Raw genomic sequence first — 16,434 nt, forward strand, 5'->3', positions numbered from 1 at the left:
TTAAACTGCTCTCCCGTTGGTTGCAGCTCTCAACGTTATTGCTTAATTGCACAAATTACTTTTCTTCTTTACATCTACTACTTCAAATTATGCTGGAGGGACAATGCTTATTCTAATATCATACTATCTTTTCCATCAGTCTCATCTAATTTCTTTTTTTCATTTAATTATTTTTTTAATATTGTGAAAATCAATGAATAATAACACACCCAATCTAGATTAAAAACAACTGTTTGTACAGTCCGCAGCAAAAAATCTTGAACATGAGCAAGTAAGTTTATTTTTTTTTTTTTCTACATTTCTAAAAGCATGCTTACAAAATGCAAAGCTACAACAATTTCTCAGAATAGTACCATTTGAGAACTATATTAAGTATCACACTAGCACCTCCTGGACGATAATTCTATAATATAGGTAGAAACTAAGTATTGCTGTGACCCAAGCTAAAGTTTTTCTATGAAATTATTCAGTACTTACAAGACACTAACTAGTCAGTGAAAGAGCTTGGACCATCCCTAAATCACTGATCTTTTACTGAATAGTATTTTGTACTTACTACGAGTAAAAGGTAGTGCCGAGGAATTTTAACGATATACTTTCATTTATATAACATTTTAAAGAAAGGGGAAAAGCCAGAAGGAAGCTGATGAGTACTGTAGCGTGCTGGGTGGGCACAAAGTTTCGTTGCTCTTCCTGAACGCGCAATATGAAATACAATTTTGCCATTGTGCATTCAGCCGGCTCATTAATATAGTCCCACTAGACAGCCGCCTAGTGCCTTGGACAGTTTATGTTACTGCATGTGTTATACATATACATTAAGTGTACGGCTACTCGATAACTTTACTTTCGCCAGAATTATAAATCATCCTTTGAGCCAGTCAGGGTTTCCAGGTCTTACTGCCACACCCTCATTCCCATTCATGCGAATCACGAGAAATAATCCTATTGTATTACATAGATTTTTCAGTGATTAGCTAAGTTTTCGGAATTTCCATGTGTTATACACGCACATACTTTATAATAGCACGGTTTCAATACTCTGCACAAAGCATCTTCCAAGCAGCTGTTTCTTACTAAATCCAATTGCCTGGCAATACTTCTTTCTTTTTTCCCTTTGTTTAGACATCTTTCACTGATTCCGAAACACATCAAATACGCTCGAGCCGATGTATTTTGCACGTTTTTATTGCTTTTGCGTTTGCAGCGCATTGGGATTAGCCATTCACATTTAAATACATGGTCAGCGTATTCTAAGCGTAAGCTTGAGCCATAAGAACGCGGTGCGAACGCATCGAATAGCCTTGCAATAACACAGCTCTTTGAACAGCTGATAAATCATTCATAATCACCCTATGAATGATGATATATATACAGGGCCGGATCCAGATTGTCTGAGGAGAGCTGCATCGATAACTACCAAAATAACCAATCAAACTGAAACTTTTCAAAGTGACATGTGACAATATTCTTTACTCCTGATAACACTGATGCATAGAACGTAGGAAAGTATTTCAAAGAGGGTCGCAAGTGTTATGCAGGAAAAGAATCTTCTCTCCTTCTGGCTTCTATTTTCTTCCCTACTTGACAAATGTTATATTATTTTGCTTGGTGAATCCTTTTCCTTCAACCTTCAAAAAAATCGACTTTAAACTATTGCTTTTGCATAATCCTTCTTCCTTTTAAGCCCCGAACGGAAACAAGACGGCAGAAGGTTTCGGAAAGTGCTGCTATTTTCAATGCTAGTTTCTCATCTTAGATAGAGTAATTTACAACGAACGGGGGTGCACCCCCCTAAATCCGACCCTATATATATCACAATTATTATTTACTGTTCCTTTCAGCACTCTAACATTGCTTAGTATCCTTCTGCTTTCACATTACAAATAACTCCAATCCAAAATGGTGATGTCACGAGTGGGGGATGCTGACTACCAAGGTTCTGCAAAACGAAGGTGTGTAAGTACTGAGTCGTTGCTCTGCCCTCATTTTCTGGAAACCCGTTCAGTTGGTGTCTGGCTACCTGTTCATGGTCCTATTGTTAACAAGATTTTGTGTGTGTGTGTACCTTCGAGATAGGTAGAATGAACTGCGCTAGCCCTAAGGCCATTCTTTCGAATGAAAACTTCTGAAAAGAGGATTTTTTTTCTTTCTTTTCTCTTGTCAAGGTACAATAGCAAGGGTTTTCTTTTCTTTTCTTTTCTCTTCTCCATCTTCCATCAAATCAAAAGCCATTACGAAAGGGAAAACGAAAAGGTCTATGGAGATAAAAACTGAAATCCATCACACCTGCGCCTTCAAGGTGGAAAAACATGATTCCTAACTTCCATTACCTCTAACAAAGAAACACTCTGCATACAACTAAAATATACATTTTTAGCCACAAAAGCACACTCATTAACAAAACGATCAGTTATGTTAACTACTCTACGAAGATCAAAGAATTAAGGTCCCTCAATGATACTGTATTATGGAAAATCAGCTCTGGTGAAGCGCACATAATTTATTTTCTTATCCCATAACAAACTTTCGTGGTAATAAGCCACTTTATAATAATACTTATTAATTTCATTACAACATTTGCTATGGTGTACGAGGACATCAGTTTGATTCTCGTGGAACTCAGCACTATCAGAGATACTAACGCACTATCGTGAGAGAATCTATTTGAATTAAGAAGCAACAAACTACAGTATAAAAGCCCAAAAATTACATTCTGCTAACCAGGTCTGGGCAGACATACTTTTTCGTAGTTCTAAAGTCAAGGACTTTAATTTCAGTTTTAGGATAGATGCAATATCTACAATATAAGGGCTGCTGGAAAAGTTTCTGCAAACAACATGAAAAAAGATGTATGGAAAATAACGGCTTGAAAGTTTTAAGACATTTAAGTAACCAAGCAAAATGTTACGTATTGCTTTCATGACAATGTTCAAGGATCCATGGGTCGCACGGTATGCGAGAGGTAACTTTTTGGCAACAATCTTGTAGTATTAATTATCACAATTTTCGCATTTATGTTGCATTTATTTTTTTAAATGTAGCACATTTTTTTTTAAAAAAAATTAAGGAACTTGTAAACAATATATTTTTGGTAGTAAGGTATATATCTAATACAAAAATGAGGATATACCTTGATTAGGTGCACCAGTGCGGTATTTACGATTTTGTTTCGGGGGAGGGCTTTGTCTGAAAATGTGAAAATTCTGCAAGATATTTCATATACTTTACTATAGCAAGTAAGATTTCGGGGGGCTTAAACCCAGAAGTCCCCCCCTAAATACGCCACTGAGGTGCACATTCTCGCTAATATACTCACTGAAATACAGAAATTAATACAAAAACTTAAACTCTTCCTCTAACCTCATCCTTAGTTAAAGGATAACATGCAGTAAGACATTACCAATTCTTCCTTATAGTTTGTTCTCCTATTAGTAACAATCATATTATAATTGGAAAAGAATCTCTCGGCATCAATACCCGAGATTGGCAACCATATTGAACGTAAGGAGCTGACAGCAAAAGACCTGTGATTCACTTTTAAACTGTTTAACAATGATACAATGTCAACTTCCTTATTCTTGCTGTTGAGAACTTCAATAACCTTACTTTTAAATTCACCGTAAGTAAGATCATGAACATTTTCACCACAAAACACAATCAAGAATTTAAACAACAGTTCAGTTTTGTTGGTGTCTACATCTTTATGGCGTGAAAAAGTTTCTGGATCAAATAACTGCCAGAGCTTTTTCGTAAATGCAACGTTTTTTAAGCTAAATAATATTGGAAATGCGGTTTTTAGTTATTATTAGCAATAATAAACAAGAATTCCACCTTTTCGTTTTCATTCGCATTTATCGCAAGTAATACCGAAATTACGCAAAAGCTCGCGATAATATAAACGTGATTTCTGGCTTTGAAACATATACGTTTTTTTTTTTTTTTTTCTTTCTTTAATGTTCGCACATCGCGTTAGCGAGAAATTTCCCAATCATTTCATGCACAGTAACAACAGACGTGGATGGACTATCTTCACGAAATTGATCAATGAGAGAAGTATGCGGTAATGCTAGAATTCGGGAAACCAACTGTACACAATCCTACTGGGTGGTGCTACATCTTCAAAACCGAAATCAAATCACTCGATGTATTGTTTGGTCGGAAGCGTTCAAGAGATACCTCAACACAAAACTACAACTTTAAACTGCTGTGACAAATACCCGAACTGATTTAAACAAAGATAATGAATATACAAACGTATATTACTCCGAATTTTATAACAGCGGAACACTAGCCCCACTGTTAATAATTTTCCAACAGATCTCGTAATCATATGTATATTTGGTAATTAAAGATGAAAAGTACGTTTCACAAGGGTTCCAATAAGCACTATCTTACTGTCCACTTTATACAGTTTTTTTTTTTTTTTTTTTTTTTTTTTAAGAAATGAACTATATACGCAGATACGAAGACTCTATTATTACTCTGTACCCCTCTACAGCTCACGCACGTGATTCTGGTTCGATCACCGGTGGAAGTTCTAGCTTCGATATAAACTCGAACTATGATTCGGTTTCACTTGATCTGTCAACGTTTCACATAGCCTCGGTGCTAAAAAGAACGCTAAATTCTAACGCAACCAATCAAATAGTTTTCCGACCTGTGATATTACTTGAAATATGGACTTTAGCACTTGGTTCCATTTACTGCTAGAACTGTACATCTTATTGATATAACTGGGAACACTACTGTGTACCCTTGCTATATATTTCAACCAATTCCTCCTTCCATAAAAGGAAGTTGTTTTAACAGCCTGTCAAAACATAAAAATCTGGGCCATTCATGCATTTGCCTACGTGCTTCAGTGAGTAATGGAATTTAGCTGATAGATAAGCATGGACACGGAAAGATAAGATACGATCAGTCCATTAGCCCCCTTGACATCTGTGACTCATTGGCCAAAGATCTCACACAAACAATAAATGAAGCTTCCTTCTATAGATTTCTATCTGATGCCTGAAGCCAGAGGAAGTGAAAGATAATCCCCCAAAAACAAATGAAAATCACGCACACTGTCACTTTAAATATTTTACCTACTTGTAAACAAGTCCTGCTGCAAAATAGGCTAACTTCTCTATAGTCTGCTTTCTAACCACTGTTTCTAATAATTCCATTTAATTTAAATGTTCCATATGTTTTAAAGAAATAGTACGTAAGCACAATCCATTCAGACATTGAATTCCAACGAAGTGCAAGATAATAGTGCTTCTGTGCAAGTGGCAACAGATTCGATTCCCAGTAAGAGTAGCCATCAGGATAGAAACCTGGTCCAATCTCATATAACATACGTGGTGTAAAGTAATGTTAGAACTGCAATCAATCAATCAATCAACGAAGATAAAAACTAGAGCAGCATTTCCAATCCTGTAATATCCACGCCCCATAAAAAGTGTGTAAAAATGTTATTTGAAAAACCAGAAAGCAGATTTGAGTCTACTTTTCTATCTTACAAACTTAACTCCGGTTATCCGCGGAGTAAATTGCAGCGGCAATAGCAGATAAGAGACTTCCGCGGATAATTCGCAAAATGGCTGTAAACAGACATAAATTAACACGAAAATGCTTTTAAACCATTTATACTTACAGTACGGGCCTACACATACAATTACGATAATAAACAGTAGCTTTCAGTCCTGTGTTGGTTTAGTTCTTCATCACACACACACACACATATATAATTAAAAGTTTACAGGGGACATGGTGGCTCAGTGGTAGAGCGCTTACCTCTGCTGCGTGGGGTCCATGGTTCGATTCCCAACCAAGTAAGTGTGTGGTGGACAATATCATGCCCGTAGGTTTTCTCCCGTTTCCTCCCACTTTCTCATTCCACCAATTCTTCCATCATCATTCACTTGCCTTAATCATTCGTCTACCTTAACCTTAAGGGCATAACCGTGGGACCGACAGCTTTCAGAGTTTACTATATCAAGAAACTCACGGCTGTGATTGGTCGTTTTAAAGTTTATCGTTCATTTCAGCACCAAGGTTATATGAGATATGGACCTACTGGTAAACGCGGGATCCAAACCACATGAGTTTCCACAGGGTATCGAACTTCGGCTATCCTCGCTAATTTCCAATTATTCCTGGCTTCATAGTTCAATATCTCCTGACGTCAAGCAGTTTCCCAAATGCCTCACGATGCTGGCTCAACACTAAAGTTGAAAGTGCAGGGGCTCAGTGGTAGAGCGCTCTCCTCTGATGCGTGGTGTACCTAGCTTGATCCCAGTGATCTTCGTTTCGTAGTGGACAAATGCCGTAGTATGGGCTGCCCTGAAATTCTCGTTTCCTCCCACTTGTGTCATTCTCCCCACTACCACTCATCTCGCCTTCCTTACCCTTGGAACATGATCATGTGACGTCAAAACTTACAAAAAATTAAAATTGGCTGCCACCACCAGAAATCGAACCCTGAACTCTCCTACATCAAATGCAGCATGTTAATCATTCGGATCCACTTGAGAATAAACCAATATCGTACAGAAATATAGTTGCTAGTTTGATACTAGCCTATATCAAGCTTAACCAGCCGGAAGAACAGATGTTGGAAAAACACTGCTCGAGATAACCAGAATATTTCAAATTTAAACAAAACTTTCCGAGGTGACAAGTGCACTGTACTCTATAAAACACAGGAAGTCCGTTCACTATTATGCCACACAAATGGAACACGTCTGTTAAAACTGTTTCTACCGCGAAACAACCGCCCACAAAAATTGCCAAGTGACAGATACGTTACATCCCTCTGACGATATTGTCAACATCAGAATCACTTCCCGGAAATCAAGTAGGTCAAATAACTTCTGGATGTGTTAAAAAAAAAAAAAAAAAAAAAAGTAAACAACGAGTCAAACAGCTTTTATAAAATGACTGCTACAAATCAAATAATTGGTTTCATTATGAAGAAACACACAAAATACAATTAATAGAAGAACCCCATTCCTTAATTTATGTTCCACAATTACGAACTCTTTATAAACTTTTAACATATTACTTAATTACCAAGATAATATCATATCAGTATACAGAAATCGATATACGTGATAAGACTTTTAACCCATCGTAATAATGTTCTTCAGGTTAATATTTCATTATTATGCACCAAGGCTAAGGGAGACGGTGATAATGAGATGTAGAATATTGGTGGAATGAAGAAAATGAGAAAACCACGAAAAAAATGTACACTCACAGTGTCCAACTAGAGACCACTGTGAGGGAGCTGGAATTGATACAAGAACACCACGCGCCAAAGATGAACTCTGTAGCATTAAGCCATCGCGGACTTTCATCGTAGTAGCCTATTTAAAAACAACACAAATTACATATACAGTGGAGGAAATCTGTCTTCAACATTGGTGGGGGGCGTAAAAGAGCGTTCTTATACATATATTAGGTGATCTTCAAAATATTTATGACGTTGAGAAAAAAAAAAATGCTGTACTCAAAAGGGAGGCAGAGAAGCAGAGTTGTCTTCAACATGGGGAGGCGAATAGATTTGAGGCTTATTCTGGGGGGGGGGGGGAGATGACTCATATTACTGTAGGTGAATCTGATTTTTGAGATGAACTTGTATATTATATATCAGACGATATAGAAGATGTAGCGGTACCTATCGTATTACAAATTAGTGCCGTGAACACATTCTGAAATCTGAATACTTGCATATTTATAATTGACTTGTTTCTACTTAGGCATCCACAATGATCCACATGAAAATTTTAGGACACTTGTTTTATAATAATATAACTAATGACTTCCCAAAAACTATGAAGAAAATCAATTATGTATGATGCAATAATAATCTTATTTAAGCAAAATGATGATGATCTCAATAGCATTATAGAAATCGATACAGGTATTAAATAAATAGTTGAAAATAGACTAACAATAATCACTTTCTTTTGTGACAGTCGGACACAAATCATCACATTTCCTCCCACCCAACCAAAAAAGAAGCACATTTAAAATCGGATTATTGGGGGCACAGTCCACCCCCGTTCCAAGATTAAGGAAGACATGTACCCTCAACCCCCCGGGATATGCGCCAGTGAACAATCGAAACTGTAACATTCGTTTTCGAAATAATTACAAATGTAGTAAGGTCACAAAACTTAATGGGAATGTTGGTTTCTAAAAGCAAAGCACACACTTCTGGTGGACATAAGGTTTGTGAAATTTCTCAGGTTACTGTTTCCCCCGTATTCTTTTTCCACCAACTTTCATAACCACTCACTTTCGTTTATAATCAGACTATTTTAGCCTAAAGGGCGTAGGCGTGGGACATAAGAATGAATATATTTCATTTTTGGTCCGTAAGGGAATAAATAAAACGAAGTCCCGCAGTTAACATCAAACACATGGGTAACAGATCACTGACAAAAACAGCGCAACACTAACGCCGTGGTAGCAACTGAGCGTAGCAATCACATACTATACACGCGCCGATACAAACTATCTCACTGACAACAAATATGTACTCACGATCTACATACGCTGGAACCATGACAATTGTTGAAGTTTGGAGTTCATATGTCGGAAACCATCAATTAATAAGCACTTTTGTTTCTAAAACAAAAAACCGCCCCTATAATAATTACGTGCTTACGAAAAATTCAGTCTCACATTTGTCATTGAAAAAAAAAAATCCTTGCTACTAATTAATAAAAGCCCATGCACACATTTGTATGCTGGTCGTCCTTCAGCTGCATTATACGTCCGTATCACTTGTGCTGTCCACGAGACGAGATTACACATAGCTGTTGCAATAGTAACATATTTAGTTTTCGAAACGAGACAGCTCCAAATATTGGATCGTGGGCATGCACCACATATCACAGGAGGATTATTAACACACAGATCAATCAAAATGAGTACAAAATACTTATCTTCCGAGGCATGAAACGTGAAAACCCTTACCGCTGAACATCAAACTATACAAAGAGGAAGAGACAGTTATGCGACATGAATACTCTTTTCTAGCAGAATATCCTAATCTATACTATTATACATATAAAAAGGTAAAAATAAGTATCTGACCATCTCTCAGCCAGGAGCGTCATTTAGGGGGGCAGGGAGGGGCAATTACCCCCCTGAGTTTGAGATTTCTATAGATTTTATTAATAAAATAGCAGTAAATCAGTGAAATACGCGAAATTTTACTTATATCAAGGGATTTTGCCCCCCCTCCCCAAGCAAAATCCGAAATGACGCTCCTGCTCTCAGCCCACACTACTCTAGGTTAGAGTTATGAAATCTAAATAGCATACTCCTCTAGTTACGAATATAAAGCATTGAAAAGGATTTTCCGTAATATGTATCCAAAAAGAGGATTCAATTTTTCTGCCAGATGCAAATATCCCAAGAATCCACCAATTAGAAACGTAACTCGGGATATAAACTCTCAACTAACAGTGACAACGTACGGTTAATAACGTACTAGAGCAGTACTTTGACTTCCACGATCCGGTAAAACCCTGAGAACATTATGAGGACCAGGAAAGCAGAAATAATCAAGATGGTTTAGATTCCACATTTCCATCGTGTAAACAATTAACATTTTCAATAATTCGGATATCAGCGATGGACCAAATAATACATGAATTAGCTTTACGTGTACTCTCATACCTTAATGGAATGAAATCTTTCAAGTTTTATATCCCACCGTTATGCTGGCTAGGCTACAGGAGACGATGATGAGAAATGGATGAAAATGGTGGAATAAAGAAAGTGGGAGGAAACGGGAGAACCCCGAGAAAACTTATACACGCTGTTTGTCCACTACAAAGCTTACTTGGCAAGAACTGGGATCAAACCAAGGACTGCATGCATGCGAGGTGATCTCTCTATCCACCGCGGCTCCTCTCATACCTCAATAAATGTATTATTATTCCACAAACAGGTAACACCCAACTCATTCACGTGAAAGAAACAAAGATACCATGCGAGTAAACATCTCATCATGTAGATAATAAAAGAAGAGGTCTTGCAGGGTAATTAACACATATTCCTTTACATGAAATTTCCCTCAATACAGACGGAACATTTTCCCATTTAGAAAAAAAAAACAAAAAAACAACTACCTACATTTGAGTTCAACTCTTCAGGTGGATATTTTATGTAAAAACTTGCTACGAAACTAAACAATTTCAGAACACTGCCCTGGAATAGAACTGGACTTGAGTCGCATTTTATCTCTTTATCTTTTCCAATTGCATGATGAGCTCCTCCAAGAATGTGAAAGAGCACCTACAAATTTATGTCCCCCCAGCACATCAAAAGTGAACTATCAGAAAATAAGCAAAACTCAACTTATTCTTTCGAAAGAGAATATTCTATTGGCTGTGGACGGGAATGGATTAGTTTTGGAGGCCACGAACGTTTACATTTTACCCTCCAATCGTGTTTATTTTTAGTTAACATGCTATTATTAGCTATAAAGCTTTGCTATTAATGATGCTATTAAGACCAGAGGAAAATAAGCTAGAATTAGCTTAGCAACCATAGAAACAAGCAATACAGGATTTTAAACCGCTATCCAACTGTTTATGCTAAAAATTATACAGCTTAAAAAACTATAAACTGAACTTATATTGCAAAACTGTAAATATGTACGAAATATATTACATTTGAAATTAATTATATTTAATATTCAGTCAGTACGGTAACTGGAGATCTGATAATTATCCTTTCAAATAACATTCTCATGTGAGGCTTAAGCAGGGGCGGATCCAAGGGGGGGGCGATCGCCCCCCCCCCAGAAAAGGAAAATTTCTTATTTTATATATATAAATAAAACCCGTCCCAAAGTTTGGAGCCCTTAAAAGGAGCAGTATGACAACCTACCGCCCCCCCCAGAAGTCGGTCCTGGATCCGCCCCTGGGCTTAAGTGTGGATACACTTATCAATAAATATGTCATTAATAAAGCACTTCAAGCTTATTCAGAAATTGATCATTATCCTAAAATCATAATTAAGTTCCAAATTAAGAGACTCGGTGGAGAATAATTCTCAAAATAAAGATCTTTGGTGACTGCATACTTCTAAAGAATTTATAAGGCTAATATCGTATTCTGAGATATGAATGGGTGTGGTAGAAGGAACAAGAGGGAACAGATTGATTCTAGTTTAATGACCCTTTCCAGAACCAAAGTTATAAGAGATAAGCATCTCAACAAGAATCGAACCTAGGACCAGAGCGTCAGCTCTAAGTAAACATAGAAACTTGAAGCATCTCCAACGACGGGTGCCAATCCTGTGGGGCCCATTCACAGTTTGTTTGAGCTCCCCAGAATCTAGATATCACTGGTTGGATATCTAACAACGAAACAAATACACCTAAAACGCTCCGCACCCCAAAGCTAAACAGAAATCGGCGCTTCTGGTTTCTCCATTTGTAGCAAGGGAGTCGCCTGTTAATATCAGAATATCTCTGATGATAACATGGTTTTACTCCCGCACAAATCTAGTACGAAGTAAGTCAAATAAAATTATAGGCCTACTGTTAATTTATATACTTTCTGATTAAATAGCTGCACAAGAAACATTTCATATAATTATTGAAGCAATGACTGAGCCTTGCATCTAATAATAACAGCAACTAAATGCGGCCATGAAAATAATTAACACTGGTTCCTACCTTAATTTTATTCCGATTTTTCTGGCTCTGATGTGGAGCAATTGGCGGCCGACTAGAAGCATCTCCTCTCCAATGGGAGCCTTTCTTCCCAGGGGAACTGCGACAACCCCCACACATGGTCCATGGCGAGGGTGGACCTGGGGGAGCGGGAGGGGGTAGTATGTAAAGCATAACTACCTCCCAAAAATCACTCCTTTTGGGTGAACTGCATGGGATTTAGTAATGAAAACACTATATAGATAATTTTTTTCGTACTAAAGAACCACCATTTCTTGACACTTGATGCAAAACTCACTTCTCCCCTAACCCTGTGGAGCAAACAAGTGCGTAAACAACCAGCTGATCTCCAGATCACTGCCCACACATGCACATGCACACTACACGCATTGCCTGACCGACCGCACAAACATCGATCTTCTCCCTTGCGCTGATCTCACACGACTGTTGATTCCGCCCCCACAGACGATCGCAGCGCTGCTACGTGATGGAGAAGTGAAACACGTATCCGCAATGGAGAAATGTCAGGTGCTCTCGCGCCTCCTTGAAACGCCGCCAGCCAACGAGGCTGCAATCAGCACGGACACATCGCTTCACTAAAATAAAGTTTCACGACAAAACCATTGTATTTTTTTTTAGAACATATTTTCCTTCAGACTAATCAAGCAGTTAAACTCAGTCCTATTACATTCGACGAATCGCTATAACCAGCCAGCAAACAGATTTTAATTTATCGAGTATGGTAACTAAATCAGCGTACAATTTGCTCGCCCTCAAGACCTCAGTTCGATACCTCTTAATTGAGTAATTCCGTTGTAAGTCGACAAAAAAACTATCAAACCCGGAGTCGAACACGGGATCACGAGCACCTAACTATTCGGATACATCAGAGCATACTAAGCACTACAATCAAAGAAAAAATAAGACCGGAACAATATTGTATTATATTAAAATACGACTATCATAGGTATTCAACCAGTATTGGCAGGTCATTTGCCGGAACTGAGAAGTTTCCATGCTCCATGATCTTCCGCTAACCTCTTGATTTTCACGTACGATTTTTCTGTTTTGATATCGTCCATCAACTGTAGTCTCCTTCGCCTCCTCCTCCTCTTTCCTGCCACTATACCCTCTAGGACGTCCCACATGATACAATTCCTTCTTATCCCATATCCCAACCAGTTTCTCCTCCTCTTTTTAATAATATCTAAAATTGTTCTTTTCTCCCCTACCATTTCTAACACCTTCTCATTCGTTTTCCGCTCGATCCACCTAATTCCTTCCATTCTTCTCCATACCTATAATAAAAAAATACTTGGATCCTGGCTCAATGGCAGGACAGTTATCGCTTAAACGAGGGATAGCTGAATGGAAAGTTGATCACCAGCAGATGGAAGGAAGTGGGAATGAGAGAGAGGGAGGAAATGGGAATAACATGAGAAAACCCACGCACACGATGTTGTTACCACAAACTTACTTTAACTGGACATCGAACCCGATACCTCACACATTATAGGTAAGCGCTCTACCGTGCTCCCCTGTGCATTAAACAGACAAAGGAAATGCATATAATCACTGGGTGACGTCGTACTTGTTCGGTAAAGCTCGCCTGTATGTAGATCTCTGCTTCCGGAGCTGTTGTTTGAATGTTTCTGCTTCTGAATGATCTTGACACATTGTAACTGTATTTTTGGGCTATATGACCGTTTTAAAATTTGAGTCTTTGACGGCTCATCAGAAACTGAGAGAACTTGTCTGGCATGTTTTAACGTAGCCAATCTATAGGCCGGATCTAGCACCATCAGACTACCATTTGTGTGGATCTCTGCAGAACTTATTGAATAGTTAGTAAGTTTCAAAATATGGCCCTGGAAACCACGCGTCACAATATTTACCCATAAACCACAGGAACGTCCTACGGTTATGCCGGCTAGGATAAAGGAGACGGTGACAATGAGAAATGAATAAAATGGTGGAATGAAGAAAAGAGGAAATGGGAGAACCCCGAGAGAACCCTCGCACACGGTGTTTGTCCACTACAAAGTCTACTTGGCGCAAGCTGGGATCGAACCAAGGACCCCATGCACCAGAGCTCACCGCTCTACCACTCAGCCACCGCGGCCCCCATAAACCACAGAGTTCTATAGCGACGGGGTGACGGTGTTGCCCGAAAAACAGCGGAAGGTCATGAAACAAAATGGTGCATATATTGTTTCATAAGGAAATATCCAAAATCACAACAAATAAATTGTCAATTTTGACCTTCAAATGCTCAATACTTTTTAGACAACCTAATATTTAACTCTTTTTCTTCCGAGACAGCAGCAAAATAGATTGAAACATACGGAACAGGTGTTCCATTTGGTTGCCTTCTCACACACAAAGGAATATACAATACGTGGAAGTTGAAGGATAATCGTGCACAAAATATCTTTCACACAACGATCTTTATCTTAACAATTCACCTCAATTAGACTTAATATATTCTATCCACAAGTAACAAACTTACCTTATTACTGGTATTACACTGTACCTGGCAATAATGTTTTTTTTTTAATTTCCACCCAGGAAAAATCTACTGAAATGCTTCCTTTTTTTTTTTTTTTTTTTTTAATTTGCGCTGAAAATAACCCAATATAACTTGAAGACTTGCGGAAAGATTTTAAATAGTTTCACGGCGATGAAACACGGAAACGAATGAATTGTACCCTTCACAAGTTGATTATGCTTTCCATCATTCCTCAAAGGATTTATATTTCTATTCCAGGTTTATAAAACAATTAACTCAGCTTGTCTGATAGTGAATTGTATTATATACTTTACTGATTTCGATTAAATACAATACAAAGACACAGATACTTTATAAGCTCGCTAAATACCCCCCCCAAAAAAAATCATTTCAGAGTTAAATCCATATTAGGGAACCAGTTCAAATGTAAAGAATTGATGTTGAAGTTTAGTATTCTTTTTTTCTTTTCTTTTTAGCACCGAGGCTATATAAGACGTAGACCTAAAATTTAACACAGAATCCGGAAACCCCCAAACTTCACAACTCAATATCTATTGGTACATATTCTCAATAACATTGTATTTGCTTATTAGGGGAATGATTGATACAGCATGAAAATTCAATCTTACATTTCATCTGTATTTTTTCACTTAATTATAAGAAACAATCCAATTTGTCATTTTTTTTCTGAAAATACAGGTGGAAGTATTTTACAATTACTTATCGTCTTTTCGGTTGCAGAATAATAATACCGCACATAGATGTAGTAGCTTGATGTATTGAAACCATCCCTCAAAGCCTGGATCCCTTCCAACAAAAAATTCTAGGTGCGCCCCTGAGACATTCAATTAATAATTAATGATTAATTTGAAAATGCAGCCAGCCTGAAATTAGAAAACAAGACCTGCGATAGCAAATTTCGAGAGTTAACCACTCACCTATAGAAATAAATTAAAAATTCCAATTAAGATAACTGAATTACGTCTTTATTATTATTATTATTATTATTATTATTATTATTATTCCTTTCGGTAGGTCCTGGAACTAATAAGGATTTATTTTTTTCAATTTTAGATTTGGGCCTGGAAATATTTCTTCTTCCACTTTTCTCGATCTTCAGCTTCGTCTTTTAACTCCCAATATTTTCTCCTATCTTTCAACTCATCGATCAGCTGTGTTCTTCTTCTTTCTATTCCTCCCTTCCCTTCCATCTTTCCTTCTATGGCGGTGTGAAGAAGACAATTTCTTCGCAAGATGTGTCCAATCCAATTGGCCTTTCTACGAAGGATGGTGGCTAGAAGTGTCCTCTTCTCTCCTATCTGTTTTAAAACATATTCGTCTGTTGCTCTCTCTGTCCATTTTATCTTCTCCATCTTCCTCCAACACTACATATGGAAGCTCTCAAAATATTTCTTCTCTACCTTCTGTAATGTCCAAGTCTCTGAACCATACAGTCCAATGCTCTATATGTAGCACACGTCTTCATTACATACAGATATTTATATGTATGCGCCAATTAATGTTCTTCTTATATAAAAAATATTCGTCTTAGTATCAAGAAGTCACATCCTTGACAGAGCTGTTACATCTTAATAACATTCAATACAAAAGTGAATAATTATGCGTATCTTTCTCTAACAGTAAGAAATCCAAAAATAGATGTTCATCAGACTCTTATGTTATCTTCCTAAATACACACGACGAATTAATCTAACAACGCGCCCTGAATTCCAATTCGAACCAGATTTACTTTCAGTTGAAAAATGAAATGAAATCTTTTAAGATTTACGTCCCACGATTATGTCGGCTAGGCTAAAGGAGACGGTGATGATGAGAAATGAATGAAAATGGTGGAATGAAGAAAGTGGGGGAAAGGAGAGAACCCAGAGAAAATCCACGCTCACGGTGTCTGTCTACCAAAAGCTCACTTGGCACGAGCTGGGATCGAACCAAGGGTTGCATGCACCAGAAATGAAAGTCCTACCACTGAACCACCGCGGTCCCCTACTTTGAGTTGAGTTCAGAGGTCAAGTGACTCCATAAAAAGGATGTTGGTACAGATATTGGGAGGAAGCCAGATTAATTGGTCGGAAAGGGAAGATATTACGTCATATTGCTACTGCTATAGACAGCTCATATTATCAGGTTATCCAGCGTTGCATGTACCTTAGAAAGTTATGAACACCAAGATGCGCAATTTATTTTCTGTCACTAGAAAAACAATGTGAATATT

General features: G+C 37.7%; 1 protein-coding gene across 2 annotated transcripts in view; it reads right to left on the reverse strand.

Annotated features, from left to right (window-relative positions):
- ssh (Protein phosphatase Slingshot) overlaps positions 1-16,434 on the reverse strand; it is a 334,909-nt gene that overhangs the window by 275,629 nt on the left and 42,846 nt on the right. Inside the window, exon 1 of one of the 2 annotated variants that reach the window (XM_081770477.1) lies at positions 11,696-12,148. The exons of the other annotated variant lie outside the window; for it this stretch is intronic. Within the exon in view, the coding sequence (XP_081626603.1) occupies positions 11,696-11,866 (171 nt within the window). The 5' untranslated portion in view covers positions 11,867-12,148. Of the gene's footprint in view, positions 1-11,695; positions 12,149-16,434 lie in introns of those variants that run through there. 2 annotated transcript variants of the gene reach the window in all.

The sequence above is a fragment of the Thermobia domestica genome, chromosome 9, assembly GCF_964235325.1.
Source record: "Thermobia domestica chromosome 9, izTheDome1.hap1.1, whole genome shotgun sequence".
Taxonomy (NCBI): domain Eukaryota; kingdom Metazoa; phylum Arthropoda; class Insecta; order Zygentoma; family Lepismatidae; genus Thermobia; species Thermobia domestica.